The sequence below is a fragment of the Gallus gallus genome, chromosome 9 (genome assembly GCF_016699485.2).
Source record: "Gallus gallus isolate bGalGal1 chromosome 9, bGalGal1.mat.broiler.GRCg7b, whole genome shotgun sequence".
Taxonomy (NCBI): Eukaryota; Metazoa; Chordata; class Aves; order Galliformes; family Phasianidae; genus Gallus; species Gallus gallus.
Window position 1 is genome coordinate 12502546 of NC_052540.1, and position 14724 is coordinate 12517269.

The 14724-nt window shown below is 46.8% G+C and overlaps 1 protein-coding gene across 1 annotated transcript; it reads left to right on the forward strand.

Annotated features, from left to right (window-relative positions):
- Positions 1-675: 675 nt before the first annotated feature.
- Positions 676-12602, forward strand: LSG1 (large 60S subunit nuclear export GTPase 1). Its single transcript, NM_001006549.2, has 14 exons — positions 676-772; positions 846-963; positions 1131-1251; positions 2414-2500; positions 3394-3480; positions 4957-5017; positions 5752-5928; positions 6915-7340; positions 7620-7721; positions 8503-8646; positions 8967-9090; positions 9873-9952; positions 10558-10731; positions 12050-12602. Exons 1-14 carry the CDS (start codon positions 692-694, stop codon positions 12227-12229), a joined length of 1962 nt encoding a protein of 653 aa, NP_001006549.2. The 5' UTR covers positions 676-691; the 3' UTR covers positions 12230-12602.
- The last annotated feature ends 2122 nt before the right edge of the window (positions 12603-14724 follow it).

Consider the following 14724-nt stretch of genomic DNA (forward strand, 5'->3'; position numbering starts at 1 on the left):
TCGTGTGGCTCTTCTGCCAACACCGCGGTTCTCTGTCTCAGCTGCGCTCCGGACACGCAGGGTGAGGCCACCGGCCCGCCGTGCTGCCCGGGTTGGGATGCAGCTGAGGACAAGGGGGGGCCGGGCAGATGCAGCCCTACACAGAGAAGAATCGTCTTTGTGCCATTTGGGTTGGGAGGGTCATATAATATCTGCTCGTGGGGCTGGGGCTGGTGACACCGCTGAAAGGAGCGTTGTGAAACTGCATGAATAATGAATGGCCGTCACATGAATGTTTCAGACCCAGTCCTGAGCTCTCCCAGCGCTGCCTGGGAGCAAAATGGAGGAGAAGCTGTCCAGAAAGAACAATGCTCCCTTGAGGCAAAACGCGCTGGTGTCACCGCGCTTGGAAACGAGCTGCTGCTGCTGAATGACTCCCGGGATTTGCATGAAGAACCCCAACAGCGGTTTCGCTCCGGGGCAGCGCGGCCGGCAGGGCGGCCAGGCGGCGGGCGCGAGCAGAAGCGAACTCCTCGAGGCGGAACGCCGCGCACACGGCCGGGCTCGGAGCCTCCGCGCCCCCCGGCGGCGGTGCGGGGACGTCCGGAACCTCAGCGCCCGGAACGCGGCTCCGTGGCGGCGGGGAGCGGCGGAGCGCTATGGGCGGGGCGCAGGAAGCGGGGAGACCGCACTTCCGGCTCCACCAGGCCGCATGGGCAAGAAGCGGGGCACGGGGTTGGGCCGCTCTCTGCAGCGGCAACGCGGCTCGGAGCGGCGCGGCGCCTCGTCATGGGTAGGGGCCGGGGTGCGGCGGTGGGCTGAGGGAGCCGGGATTCACGGGGTAACGGCGGTGTCTGTCTCGGCAGCTGCACGCCAGCGAGGTGGTTGGCGAGAGCGGCCCGGAGCGGCGTTCGGCGGTGGAGCAGAGTCCGCTGGAGGAGTTCCTGGCCACGGCGGAGCTCGCCGGCACTCGCTTCGTGGCCGGTGAGGGGCTCGGGGGCGTGGGAGGTGGCCGGGGAGGGGAGCGGGGGCGGGCCGTGGCGTCCGGAGCCAGGGAAGGGTCAGAAGGGGCGGGAATGGTGGCGGGGCTGGGGGCAGCGGGCGGCTGGCTCGGGGTGACGCTGCCATGGTCTCTCCCACCCGCTCCGCAGAGCGCCTGAACATCCAGTTTGTGTCTGCCCAGAGCCGCACTGGCCTCCTCACGGCCCAGGAGGCCCAGCACGTCCGGCAGCTGCATGAGGAGAACCGGCAGTTCCTGCGCATCCCTCGGAGGTGGGTCCTGCAGGGCTGGGCCAAAACTATGCTGTGCGGTAGGCTGAGCTGCAGGCCTGGGGATGGCACGCTGTTTCACCAGTACTCTGAAGTTATTGCCTGACCTACACAAACCTGCTGGAAGTGGCAGTGCAACTGCCTGCAGGTGCTGCCAGCTCCAGCTTGTCTGCCCTGATCGGATGTGTTTACAGCTCAACACCTGGCACTGCTGGAGCTGCAGGCTTTCCCCACCTAGCAAACCTTTCTGGAGCTCTTTTAGCCCAGAATGCCCACTGTCTGCTGGACTGCATCAAAAGAAGTGTGGCCAGCAGGTCAATGGAGGTTCTGCCCCTCTGTTCTGTGCTGGTGAGACCTCACGTGGAGTACTCTGTCCAGGTGTGAAGCCTTCAGTATAGGAGATAACACAGACCTGTTGGAGTGCATCCAGAATAGGGCCACAAAAATGATCCAAGGGATGGAACGCTTCCCTGCGAGGACAGACTGAGAGAGCTGGGGCTGTGCAGCCTGAAGGGAAGGCTACAGGGAGACCTGAGAGTGGCCTTTCAGTACCTGGATGGGGGCTATATGAAGGAAGGGGACAGACTCTTCAGCAGGGTCTGTTGTGATAGGACAAGGGGTAACAGTTGCAAAACAGGAGGGGAGAGATTTGTGTTGGATGTAAGAAAAAGATTTCATGTTAAGGTTAGTGCAGTACTGGCACAAGTTGCCTAGAGAAGTGGTGTTGCCCTGTCCCTGGAGACACTCAAGGTCAGGCTGGATGGGGCTCTGAGCACCTGATGGAGATGTAGGTGTCCCTGTTCATTGTGGGGGGTTGGACCAGATGGCCTTTAAAGGTCATTTCCAACTCGGATGATTCTATGATTCTCTCTGTATGGTGGACCCTAATTAAACACCCTGCACGTGTTAGCTGCAAAAACCAGTTTTGTGATATCTGTTGTGTGTGGGACAGCAGCCTGTTGTGCTAGCTGGTGGGATTTAGGTGGAACAAGGAAATGGAGGGGTACTTAAAGTTGCAGAAAAGAGATGTGTGCGTTTGTAAACTGCAGCCATGTCAGCGTAGCTGAGTGTGTGGGGTCTGTGTTCTTCATGAATGTGTACTGCAGTACTGTATGTAGTATGACTGCTAAAACTGACCATTCACTCCAAAATGTACTTGTTGCAGACCATATTGGGATAGGACAACCAGTTCCGAAGACTTGAAGCAAGCTGAGAGAGAGAGCTTTCTTGAGTGGAGGCGACAGCTTGCCCAGTGAGTATGCAGCTTGTGCCTGTGGTAAATGAGCTGGTTGGAGTCTAAGACACAGGAAGAGGTGGACTGTGTTTATACTTGCTAGACTTCTAAGAATGACTTATTCTTAGTGGCATTTTGCACTTATTCTTGAAGTCTGGACATCCCAGTCACAATTCAGATGCATCACTATCATGAGTTCTGTGTAGTTCTCTTCTGTATGCATGTTCTTGTACTGTGTATGGCCAAGATTCTTGCAGTGCCTACCCATAGTTGCTGCTTCCCATTTTCCAGATTCTGTTACCTGGTTTGTTAAAAATGCTTCATTAAGCTTTGTCCCTGTGATTCCCTGATGTTCACAGTGGAGCTCTTGCTCTGCTCTTGCCTTTGGAGTGAACAAGGTGTTATCTAAGAGCAGCAGTGCTGCCCTGAATTTCTATAGTGTGGTGCTGCCAGCCCTGTCTAGAGCAGATTGTGCTGCTCCCATGCTGCCTTGGCTGGCTTGGCAGGTTTGGTTGTATTATTGCATGTGCACAATGAACCCACTTTACCCTGAGCAAAGTCACCTGTGCTCTAGTACCAGTGAGTTAAAGATTGAGTACACCAGTTTCAAGCACAGCCCCACAGTACATTATTTTCTCAAAGGTGAAACTTGGTGGCTCTGAAATTTTACAAGCATCCTTTTGGAGTGTTTTTGTGCTTTCCACAGTACACTGCTTCTCCGTTGTTACGATCTGGAGCCATTGTGTCCCTGCTGAACCAATGTTCTGCTAGCAGAAATAGTACCCACTGCTCGAGTCTGATTATTATAGCTCATTCTGCAACTAAAGCCTCCTGTGTCTAAGCAGGAATTGGTGTTGTGCTCCTTGCCTGACATAAGCCAAATACGATATCTTTTCTCTGTTTTGCCATAGCCTTGAGGAAGAAAAAAAGTTAATTCTAACCCCCTTTGAAAGAAACTTGGAATTTTGGCGTCAGCTTTGGAGAGTCATTGAAAGAAGGTAAAAAATATATATATGTTTGCTTTTTAAAATTATTGTGTATTGCTCTATTTTTTTTCCCTCCTGAATTGAAGCCTTTGAGTCAAGTATCAAGTGTCTGAGCACAGGAAAAGCAATTACAGTAAGTAATATTTCATTATCAGCTCTGAAGTGATTTTGCTTTGAAGTGACAAAAGTTGATGGCAGGAGGAGCAGCTGATTGTAGTGCGTGTTGGATCTCAGCATGGCAGTTCTGCAGTCTGTTTGTTGTGAGTCTCTGAGGGTTATTCAGATGCTGCTGTCCTTGGCCTCTTCCGGTAACCACATGGGAGGCATCTTTTGAGGATGTTTCTTTGAGGTCTCTTGCCAAGATTAACCCTTGCCCCTCTCTCTCAACCACACAGCTATATTCTGACTTCCAGGGGTGAGAGACAAGGAAGAACAGCTAAGTAGCATTTGGAAAGAAAGCCTTTTGGTCTTTGGCTTCTGGTCATGCAGAGAAATTGCAACAGTGCACAAAAGAGAATAGCCTGTCATCACAGAAATAGCTTTGTTTGTCCTGCAGAGCTGGAATACAATAGGAGTGCTATCTCCTAAGTTAATCTGACGGAGGCATTTAATTTCACTAGTAATTAAGTTTGAGAGCATCTCTTCTGATTTTCTTAAAATTGAAAAATACTTCAGCAGTGAGGTCATGGTGAGCTGATCCTTTCACAGAAGTGGCTTTGTGCTGGGTCCCACTGGGGCTCTGAGCGTGTGAGAGCTGGGCTGGGAGCATCCACTGCAGTGTATCACCATGTGCACTGTGGGTGTGTATTCTGAGGTGGCTGCAGTGTGTTATTAATGCCTTTCTGCTCATACTGCGACCTTTTATTTCGGGTAGGGTCGGTATGTATGCCATCTTAGAACTTAGTGGGAAAGTCTTCCAGTCCTTACCTTGCTGGCTGAATTTGATTCCTTGTCAGCCTTTTCTCGTCACCCAGCTGTGTGATTGAACAGTGTTCTGTATCATATCCGAATACATAGTGTCAGCTTTCTTTCAATCTCGGTTCAGTACTTCTTTGTACCCTTGTAACTTATTTCATGACTCCCTTGGGGTTGGAGAGATTGCTTTTATTTTTTTTAATCCAACTGCATAGTGATCAGTGACTTAATTCCTCCATCCATCCTGCTGTGTTCTGAAGCTATCCTGAGATAACAGAAATGAGCAAGTAGAATCAGACAGACAGAATTGGCGTACGTGCTTTCCCTTTGCTTACTGTACAGGAGGATCAGCTGAGCGAGATAAGCACTGTATAGCAGTATTGGCTAGTGGCATAAACAGGGCTCTTTTGGAGCGTGTGGGATGCTAAGATGCTTTGTTAATTCAGTAACGGTACTTATTAGATTAATGCAATTCAAATAAGTGAAATTCATAACAAAGCAAGTAAAGCATTATTTCTTTCTTCGTGGCAGTATAAGGAGGAGTATTTCACAGTGTTCCTTTTATTTTTTTAGTGATATTGTAGTCCAGATTGTGGATGCTAGAAACCCCCTTCTGTTTAGATGCCAAGATCTGGTAAGTAAACCATCTTCCTGATCATTTTCATTTTTATTTCTGAAAGCTGATGCATGTGTTTTATTTTTTTTATACATTAAGCCATGTAACTCTTTGAAGCCATTCTATTTTTGTGCCTAACTGAGTGCCTTAGGCAAGTATTCTAGCATCAAATTGTTTTTAAGTTCTTTTCCATGTTTCACACAAAGTGTAGGCAGTATAAGGGCAGTTCTGCAGGCATGACATTGCAGATAGCATATTGCTCCTCCTTACCCACTAGTGCCCGTGCTTAACCACCTCTCTTTTAATTCCATTGTGCTGTGTATGATGGAATGAGCAACGTGATGGAATAAAAATGGTGGTTATCACCGTAATGAAAAAAAGGATGAAAAATTATTGAAGGGACAGCTTTAATGAAAATCTGTAAAATACCGCATCACTACAATACCGAATTGCTCAAACAGCTGCTCTTAGGAGACCCTGCTGTGATGTGCTGGGTAATGTCTTGCCATCAGTCTAAGCAGACAAGATGCTGCCGTTTGTGGCCAGGAGCAGCATGTATTGCAGTAGTCGAGTGCTTCAATTTTGTGCTTGCAGCTGTCTGCACAGCACCAGATCCATCTAGCACAAGAGGCAGTAAACCTAGCTACGCTTGCATGGAGCTGGATGGTGTAACTTGTCCTGCTGCTTTTCTGTTACCCTGGGGGAGGAGTTGAAACCTTGGTAAGAGCTTATTCTTCCCTTGTTTTCTTCAGGAAAGTTACGTTAAGGAAGTGAGCAATGACAAGGAGAATATGATCCTGATAAACAAAGCGGATTTGCTGAGTGAAGAGCAGAGGGCTGCGTGGGCACAGTTCTTTGAGAAGGAGGGTGTTAAGGTGGTGTTCTGGTCGGCGTTAGCAGAGTGCAGACGGCTATCTGGAGAAGTAAAGGTGGGTGACCAGTTCAAAGTGGGCATGTGCTGGCTGCCTCCAGTAACTTGTTTTGCAGTTACATCTCTGGTGTGTCTAAGCTCGTCTCTAGGAAAGGTACAGTCTCGGGGTAGGATTTCTCTCAGGACCTGTGTGGCTGTAAAACAGCATTTTAATAAATGATTTGGGGGTAAAAGAGGGGAGGGTAAAATGGAGAATGAACTGACGCACCTTTTAGTCATTGTAACCATCATGAAATGGCTTGGGTTGGAAGAGACCGTGAAGATCACCTAGTTACACCCCCTGCCATGGGCTGGCTGCCCCCTACCAGCTCAGGCTGCCCAGAGCCCCATTCATCCTGGTCTTGAATGTCTCCAGTGATGGAGCATCCACAGTCCCTCTGGGCGGCAGTGCCAGGGCCTAACCACTTGTGAGTAAAAAAGCTCCTCCTAATATCTAATCAGAATCTCTCCTCTTTTAATCTTCTTTAGTTTAAAGGTCAAAATACTATTGTTGTGGACAACTCTTTAAATGTGAATTGTTTGCAGGGAAAAAATACGAAGGATTGGACTGAAAAATAAAGCATCTTGAAATTTTTTTTTGAGATATTTAGACCTGAACCAAAATGTTTTTGTGTTCTGAACATTTGGAAAATATTTCTTTCCTTCTGATGCCTGCAGCATTTGATAATATTCAAAAAAGCATTTACTGGGCTCTGCTGCTACTGTGTGCAAAGATGCAGCCTGAGTTGTGCTCCTGGAGACGGAGACCTCTGATAACATCACAACAGTACCCCTTGGAATATTTTTTTTCAGTCTCCTAAGATGGACTGGTTGTTTGAACGTCCTGCTTCAGTCCCCTAAATGAACTAATGCAACATTAGGAGAGAATTGCCAGTCCTTGGGATCTGAATGACAAAGATGATTGTCTTGCACTACAGCAGGCACAGTAAACAGCTGCACTTTGTGCTGTCTTTAACTTTTAGCTCTGAAATGCTGTTTACACAGGAACTGGATGCTGACAGCGTAGCAGATGACCTGAATGATTCAGAGGAGGAAAGTTCCAGTCAAGAAGAAGATGTCACTGCAGAAGATAGTGCAGAAAGCACATCCACAGGCAGCGCTTTGCAAACTGAAAACCAGTGTTTGCTTAGTGACGATGACAGTAGTGATGAATATGAAGACTGTGAAGATGAGGAGGAGGATGACTGGCAAACCTGTTCTGAAGATGAAGGTGGGGACAAAGTAAATGCTATCGCCCCAAAGAGTGTGGAAAACAGAACTGATATTGTTGCAATGCATCACGTAGTGCAGGAGCAGAACAGGAACGTCAAGAACTTTAGCCATCTGGTACAGAGAAATGAGCTACTGGAGATATTCAAAACCCTGCACAGTGGACCAAGGGTGAAGGATGGGGAAGTAAATGTTGGACTGGTGAGTTGGACCTTGTGCTTAAAATGGGACTGGCTAAATCCAAGTTTTAAATCCATACAACTTCCAAGGGGAGCAGTCATGCTGTAGCCTGGCTCCATGTAAGGGTAAAAAAACTAACAAGTGCAGATCACTGAGGGTTTTGTGGAAAGATTAGTTCTGAAGTTGCTGAAACGCAATATTCCACACTGCTTGCCTCTATTTTCAGTACTTACTGAAATGCTTTTGTGTCAGAGCACAATCCTGCCTAGTATCACTGTTACCCTTCCACCTTCCATCTAGGTGGGTTACCCTAACGTTGGCAAAAGCTCGACAATCAACACAATTCTTGGAGATAAGAAGGTGTCGGTGTCTGCAACACCAGGCCGCACGAAGCACTTCCAGGTATTGCTGACAAAGAGCTTTGCTGTATTTGCTTAATTCTATGGTAGAAGAGAACTTCATAATGACATACTAATTACCACATAAACTTACAGAGAACTCTTTTTGCCAGCCTGATCTCTGCCCAGCAGAGTTTAGGTTAGGGAGGGTGGTCTCTATATCATTTCGTAACTTCGGGCTTTGCTTCTAAACTCTTGCTACACTTTGGAGGTGACTCAAGAGAGCTGCTGTGCCATGGGAGATATTTTGCAGTTCTTGATCTTATTTAGGTAGCTTGACCTAAAACTAAATGCACCTGTAAATAGCTGAAAGTCAAGCTTCAAACCATCCCTTCTTGTCCTTCCTTACCGCTGTGAGTGTGCTGAGTTATGCTGCCTTCTTCATATTAACCAAGCACATAATTTTGAATTGGCAACTCCAGTGATAGAGCAGACGTTGTGACATCAGTACTTCTGCAGACTGCCACTGATGTCAAAATGTCCAACACAGTTAAAGATTTCTGGCTTGCTTTCTCCTCTGACAGTGGCCCATCAGACTGGAGAGCTGGAGATCTGCCTACCCAGATTTAGGCACCTTGTTTAGGAACCTTGGAAGTGCTGCTGTGTCCTGCATAGGATTTTCTTAATTCACTGGCTGGGGCCAGCAGGGCAGACATCTGTGTTAGTAAAGTTTCTGCTTATTCTCATTTACATCGCTGTTTCATGAGTGCATTTGATTTCTTGTTCCTTTTTCCTCCATGGACGCTGGCTTGCCTTGGTGAACTCATTGTTTATTTGTTGTGTAGACTCTGTATGTGGAGCCTGGCCTGTGCCTCTGTGATTGCCCTGGTCTGGTGATGCCATCTTTCGTCTCCACCAAAGCAGAGATGATTTGTTCTGGAATTCTGCCTATAGACCAGATGAGGGACCATGTTCCACCCATTTCTTTAATATCCTTCGCATGAGGTTTGTGTGAATGGCTGCAAGAGGATCTGGAATATGGGATGTAGCACGTTGCAGCCCTTCTAGGTGTATGCATGCTCATGCACTGAGAGCAGTGGGGATGCACGTTGTGTAAAACAGTCCTGCTGTGTTTGTCTTTTGTTGTCTCATTTTAAGTTTATCCTGCTTATCCTTTTATCAGACTTGCATTGCTTTTCTTGTTTGCACCAAGATCCCAAACAATTTTTAACCCGCACTCTTAGAGTGACATGGGCAGAGATTACTTTTGTAGCTGAAAATCACAAGGTGGTTTCCTTCACTAGTTTATGTTTGCCAGCATATCCCACGAAACATTTTGGAAGCGACCTACGGAATAAATATCATAAGGCCAAGGGAAGATGAGGATCCAGATCGAAAGCCAACAGCTGAAGAGCTGCTAACAGCATATGGATGTGAGTGATTATCGCTTTAAAACCTGTCTCATAGAATCATAGAATTGCTAAGGTTGGAAAAGACCCACGGGATCATCCATTCCAACCATTCATTCACCCTACACCAATGGTTCTCTCTAAACCATGTCCCTCAACACAACATCCAAACGCTCTTTGAACACCACCACGGTCTCCTGTACTATGTGCATTGTCCTGAAAAATGGCTTTAGAAGATTTTAATGTCAGGTTTGTTATGCTTTGAGCTTCCCATTAGGACTTACCCTGCTCTCATGAAAGGCCTCTGTTAGCAGCTAGTCTCGTGTTATAACAGTGCTTTGCCAATTTCATCCAACAGATGCAGTGATAGTGTTGCATTGGTTCATGGAACGTCCTGCCAGTCTGTAGTACAATGCTGTATCCTTGAAGTTGTTCTGTGGCACTCTCATTGTTTCAGATACTTCCCGTCAGCTGCATCTTGAATTAAATTGAAGAATGCAGTGAAGCCTTATCTCCCTTGTCTGATTCTTTGATGCAGTTAATCTTCTCTGCCTTAAAACAAAGATGATAGAACGGCAGGTTCCCTGGGGGCAGGGAGATGTCAGCTCCTTTCAGGTTAGGATGCATCTGCATTTCCTCTACAGGCATCAGCATTCTGTTTTCCTCCATGCTTTCCCCAGCAGAAACCTTTTTGAGAGGGAGGTTTTATTTGCTTGTTTGAGGAAGGATACAATGTGCAGTTAGGCAGCTGAGAGGGATGTGTTAATTCTATGCTGATGTTTTTCTCATTTTTTTCTGTCTTGCAGATATGAGAGGCTTCATGACAGCCCATGGACAGCCAGACCAGCCGAGATCAGCTCGATATGTGCTAAAAGACTATGTCAGTGTAAGTTCTTCCTACATTTGGTTTTCTTTCCTGCTGGGAGGTGAACTGAAACTTCACTGAAGCGTGAAGGGTCACAATAAAGAGAATTCCATTCCCTTGGATAAAAATTGATTTACATCAAAATATGCATAAATAATAAATCAGGTTATTTTTATGTTCTAAATAAATGGAATCATCTTTTAAAGCAGACAGCATCTCTTCTGGAAGTGAAACCATTCTGTTTAGTTGAGTCAGTATTTATATATCAGAGGACTGCAGTTCTGAGTGTTGTAGTACTGCATGCTTCTTTAGCACCTGTCAGCACCTTAGTGTTGAGTATTTTTTAATAGGATCTTCCAGTACTCCTCGGAGAGACTTGTACTACACTGTCTGAAACTGGATGTTGCAGCTGAAACAGCTGGAGGTGGTCCTTTGGATTAGAATGATGCTTTAACTTAAAACTTGAGCCAATAGGTGCCTGGGAAAAGAGACCAGATTTGCTGACAGTCTGCCAACATGAGTCCCCTGATGTTCCAGGGCCCTTCTTAGCTGTGGAGTTGTTCTCGTTCTTCTATAGGTCTCCCTGATTTATTTTTTTTGTTAACTCTGCATCATTATTTCCACAGGGGAAGCTGTTATACTGCCATCCACCTCCTGGCATTGACCCAGATGGTTTTCAGCACCAGCATGAAAGGTGTCCAGAGAGCAGAACTGTCCAAGCCAGTGGACCAGTGAAGCCTAAAAAGAATACCAAAGCAAAACAAATTGAAAATGTGGTGGACAAATCATTTTTCCACCAGGTAAATATGGGTGGGGGGGGGATTTTTTAGGAGGTATTACAGCAGCATTGATGTGTCACAGATACTGGAAAAAAATGGCTTTGAGGGTGAAGGTGTACTGAGTTAAGTTGATGCTGTTTCATACTATGAGCTCTGCACATAACTTCAACCCAAGATCTCTTTGTTCTTTTTACTATCTCATAAATCACTAGGAATGTCATAGGTGACTAAAAGATAGCTAATGAGGTACACAAAAGTTGGTTTTAAAAGGGCAGCAGGGTTGCCCTTGTTGTTGTGAGCCTAACATCAGTCTTGAGCAAACAAGAGAAGGACAAAGAAAGGACACAGAAACCAAGAATGTGGTTTCGGACTATCTGTTCCTCCAAACTGACTTTACTTTCTTGAGATCACTTATTTAGGGGACATAATAAGCTTCTTTAAGGCAAATTGATTTAGTGCCATGTGGTCGTTTTGATTCAGAACCTAGGATCAGATGAAAAGAACAGAACATGGAATCCGAGTTAAAATCTAGATAAGAAATCTGCAAATAAGGTGGAAGATGGCAGTTTCTCTGGTGTGCTTCTTATTAGGTCCCACAGGGATCCGTTTTGCCCATACTCTACTGAAAAGAATTATTAATGACTTGGAATGAAATGTCAAATCCACAACTGATGAAGTCTGCATACCTGATAAAGATCAGAGTGGAGTGTTTAGCAGTGATGAGGACGCGTCAGACAGTGTGATCCGTTCTGCTCGATTAGATGGGTATGGACAGTGTTACAGCACAGCTAATGATAGTCATGCGTTTTGAAACCAAGAACTTAAGACTCTTTTCGGAAAGCTGTGACCTGAAAAGAATTTTTGGGATTACCAGACTCTTCCTCTGTCTGGCCAAAGTGCTGGCACGTCTGGCTGTGAGCCCCAGCAGCGCTACCCACACTACAGACTTGAGCAAGTTATTTTAGTCTCTGGCTTTCACAGACGCCAGATTTGTTTGCAAAGACAATGTGTTGTGTGCAAAGCAGAGACTGTGAGAATCGATCTTAGCGCCATAGCTCATGTCTGTCGGAGCTCTGTGTCTGGTAAACATTCTGCCCCTGCTTGCGGCGCTGAGCACTGTGGACCTGGCTCAGCAAGGCATGGCTGCAGGCAGAACTGGAAAGCTCTGGCAGACTTCACTCAGCTGCGTGGTTTGACCTTTCCCGCAGCTCTGGAGCTGGGGACTGAGCAAGTCTTGTAGGGTTTGAGCTCGCCCGTGTCTGGTTTTATCAGTGTACCACAGATCCTTGTGATTACATATCTTCTCATCAGTCACTGGTGACTGTGTTTCCCCTTCCAGGAGAATGTTCGTGCTCTGATGAAAGGCGTCCGGGCTACGATGGGATACCGGCCTGGCAGCGGCCTTGTGTCTGTGCCTGCACCCAGTGCTGGGAGCGTGGTAGGAAAGCCCTGGAAAAAACATGGCAACAGGAACAAGAAGGAGAAAGTACGCAGGATCACCAAGCACCTGGAGAATTAGCCATGGCCCTGATACCCGGCCTTCCCAGGGCAGGCTCTGCACTGTCCTGCAGGCATGGACTAAGGGAAGTGGGCATCACTAGCTCACCTTGGGAGATCTGCGCTGTGGGTTGGCCTGGGAAGGGGGTGAGAATGGGCTCTGATGCTTTGGAGCTCGTCTCTGCTGAGAGAAGAAAAAAAAATGGACCTGGCCATTTGTGTTACCTGGAAGCCAGCCCAGGTATTTGGGCACTGCTGAGATGTCCTTTCAGTGGAAGCAGATGGAGCTGTGCAGGAGTGTTTTTTCCTTCCATAAAGGATGTGGTTTATAGCTGTTGGGATCAAAGCAAGCCCTGTAAAACTGACTAAAATCTTTATAAACAGTTGAATGTTAATGAGTGATGTTTGTTACCTTGTGAGATGCCATTGCTCATCTCCTGGTGTGTTTGTTTTGGTTTTTTTTAAGCTTGTTTGTTGATTTGACAGGACACTTGAGTGTGTTGAAAGACTACTTCAAAGATTTCTATTGCCTTCCTTTCCTACTCAGCCCTATTTCACGTAGTCCTGCTCTGCAACCACTCCCTGTTTCCCAGCCTAAGGCAGAGCATGGAACACCATTTAAGGGAAGCATTGCCTTTATGTCCTTCACACTGAGCTGGTCTCAGTTGTTCTTGTGATTTCCTGTTGGTATTTTAAAACACTCTTTTCCATGTGGCTGGCAAAAAATCTGCTGGTGCTCATTTGTCCTAAAACATGGTGAGGATTTTACTTTGTGTATTGTGTATATTGTCTTGCTGCCTGTCGTTATACGTCATCTGATCTCAGAAGTATCGTTAACAGCAGATTTCAGTATGTACTTGATAGCATTTGATGCCAAAAAGATTCTGCTTACTTGGGGTTGGACTTAGGCAGGGCATACTCCTTGTTTTCCCTGCTGAGAAGATATTTGTGTACATGGTCAGTGCTTTTCATTCCTCCTACAGCATGGAGTAATGATAGGACTGGAAAGGCTCATAAAGTCAGTTTGGGCTTTGCTTTTAGGTGGTGGAGCATAGTAACAGATGTGAACGTTGGTCTCTGATACTAAAAAAGGGAATGCTGTCTTGTAATTCTTTCCTTTGCCTTAAGCATGGACAGAGATACAAAAGCAGTTGCTGAGTAGAGCCGCAGCAGATGTGTCACGCAAGCAAACTGCTTTTGCCTTTGTGACCCTTTGTGCACTGGTCCTCTAACTGATTTTACTGCACTGTGTATGCAAAGTGTCCCTTGACAGCAGGGCACTCACCTTGGCTCCTGCTTTCCCTCGAGTCTCTGCATTCACGTTCTTAATTACATAACTGGAAGGGAAGATACTTCCCTGCCAGCCATAATTACACTGAATGAATATGGTTGATGGTATTTTAAGCCAATGTCCCATAAAGGACATGGGATTCTCAGAAGACACTATTATGTTTGGCTGTCCTGGAGAATGTTTTTGCCTTTCATTCCTGAGGAGAATGTGCCTTAGCTAAATTGGTCTCCTACCAGACTTTCCCACCCTTGTGGGGGTGGGTCGTGCTTTTGTGCCCAATGCTATTCCAGGGACCTAATTACCCAGAAATGCCCCTTTCTTTTTGCCTTATCCTAAGCTATTACTTGTCATATGATCCATCACGCTACTGTTGGAGCACCCTTCATGTTTTTTTTCTGTTCCACTGTTCTCTTGTCAAATCATTTTGAAATCTGAGCTCATGTTGCATATACCTGGGGCTCCTATTGCATTGTCAGCAGGGCACAGTTAGGTCTCTGTGAGCTTCCTTGCTGGATGGGCCCTCCCAAATCTTGTTGAATAACTGATATCCAAAGCAGCAGGCCTTGGAAAATTCTGCTTTTTGCTCACAGCAACCTGCTGCTGCAGAAGCTGCTGAGCCACTTGTGGTGTTTGCATATGAGTGAATGGAGGCTAGCATAAATCTGAGCCAGTAGTGTTTGCTGAAGTGTGTTACATGCAGACTGCTGCTTGCTGTGCTAAAAGGCTATTGCTTCAATACAGGAAGGATCATAAACAAGAGTTCTCGACCCAAAAGCTTGTTAATGTTTTATGCTGCTATTGAGCAGTGGGCTAACTAAATAATAGGCAAGGACTGTGATTCACTTAGCGCTTTAATGCTTTCCTGTGGTGGTTTGGTCTGTTGCTGAGCCACATCTGCCCTGCCTTACCCTTGCTGGGGAATGCTGGGCCAGCAGCGCTGACGGCTCAGTGTAACATCCCCGAGCAGCTGCCAGGCATGAGGCAATGCACAATGCTGCTGCCATGAGGCTGCACAAAGCAGGCATTGTGCCTTGCTGCAGCCACCTGCTGGGTGAGCCGCTTTCTGTAGGCATCAAGTTTCCATTTTTGAGTGCCTTTGCTCACATGGAGGGAGCATGCGGGCTGTGACCAGCTACAGCTCGTTCTGTGAGTTTGCAGCATAACAGCACCCAGAGCTCTCCCTCCCCTCCTAGGGGCTTCACTTTGCTGTGCAAGCAGCTTATTTT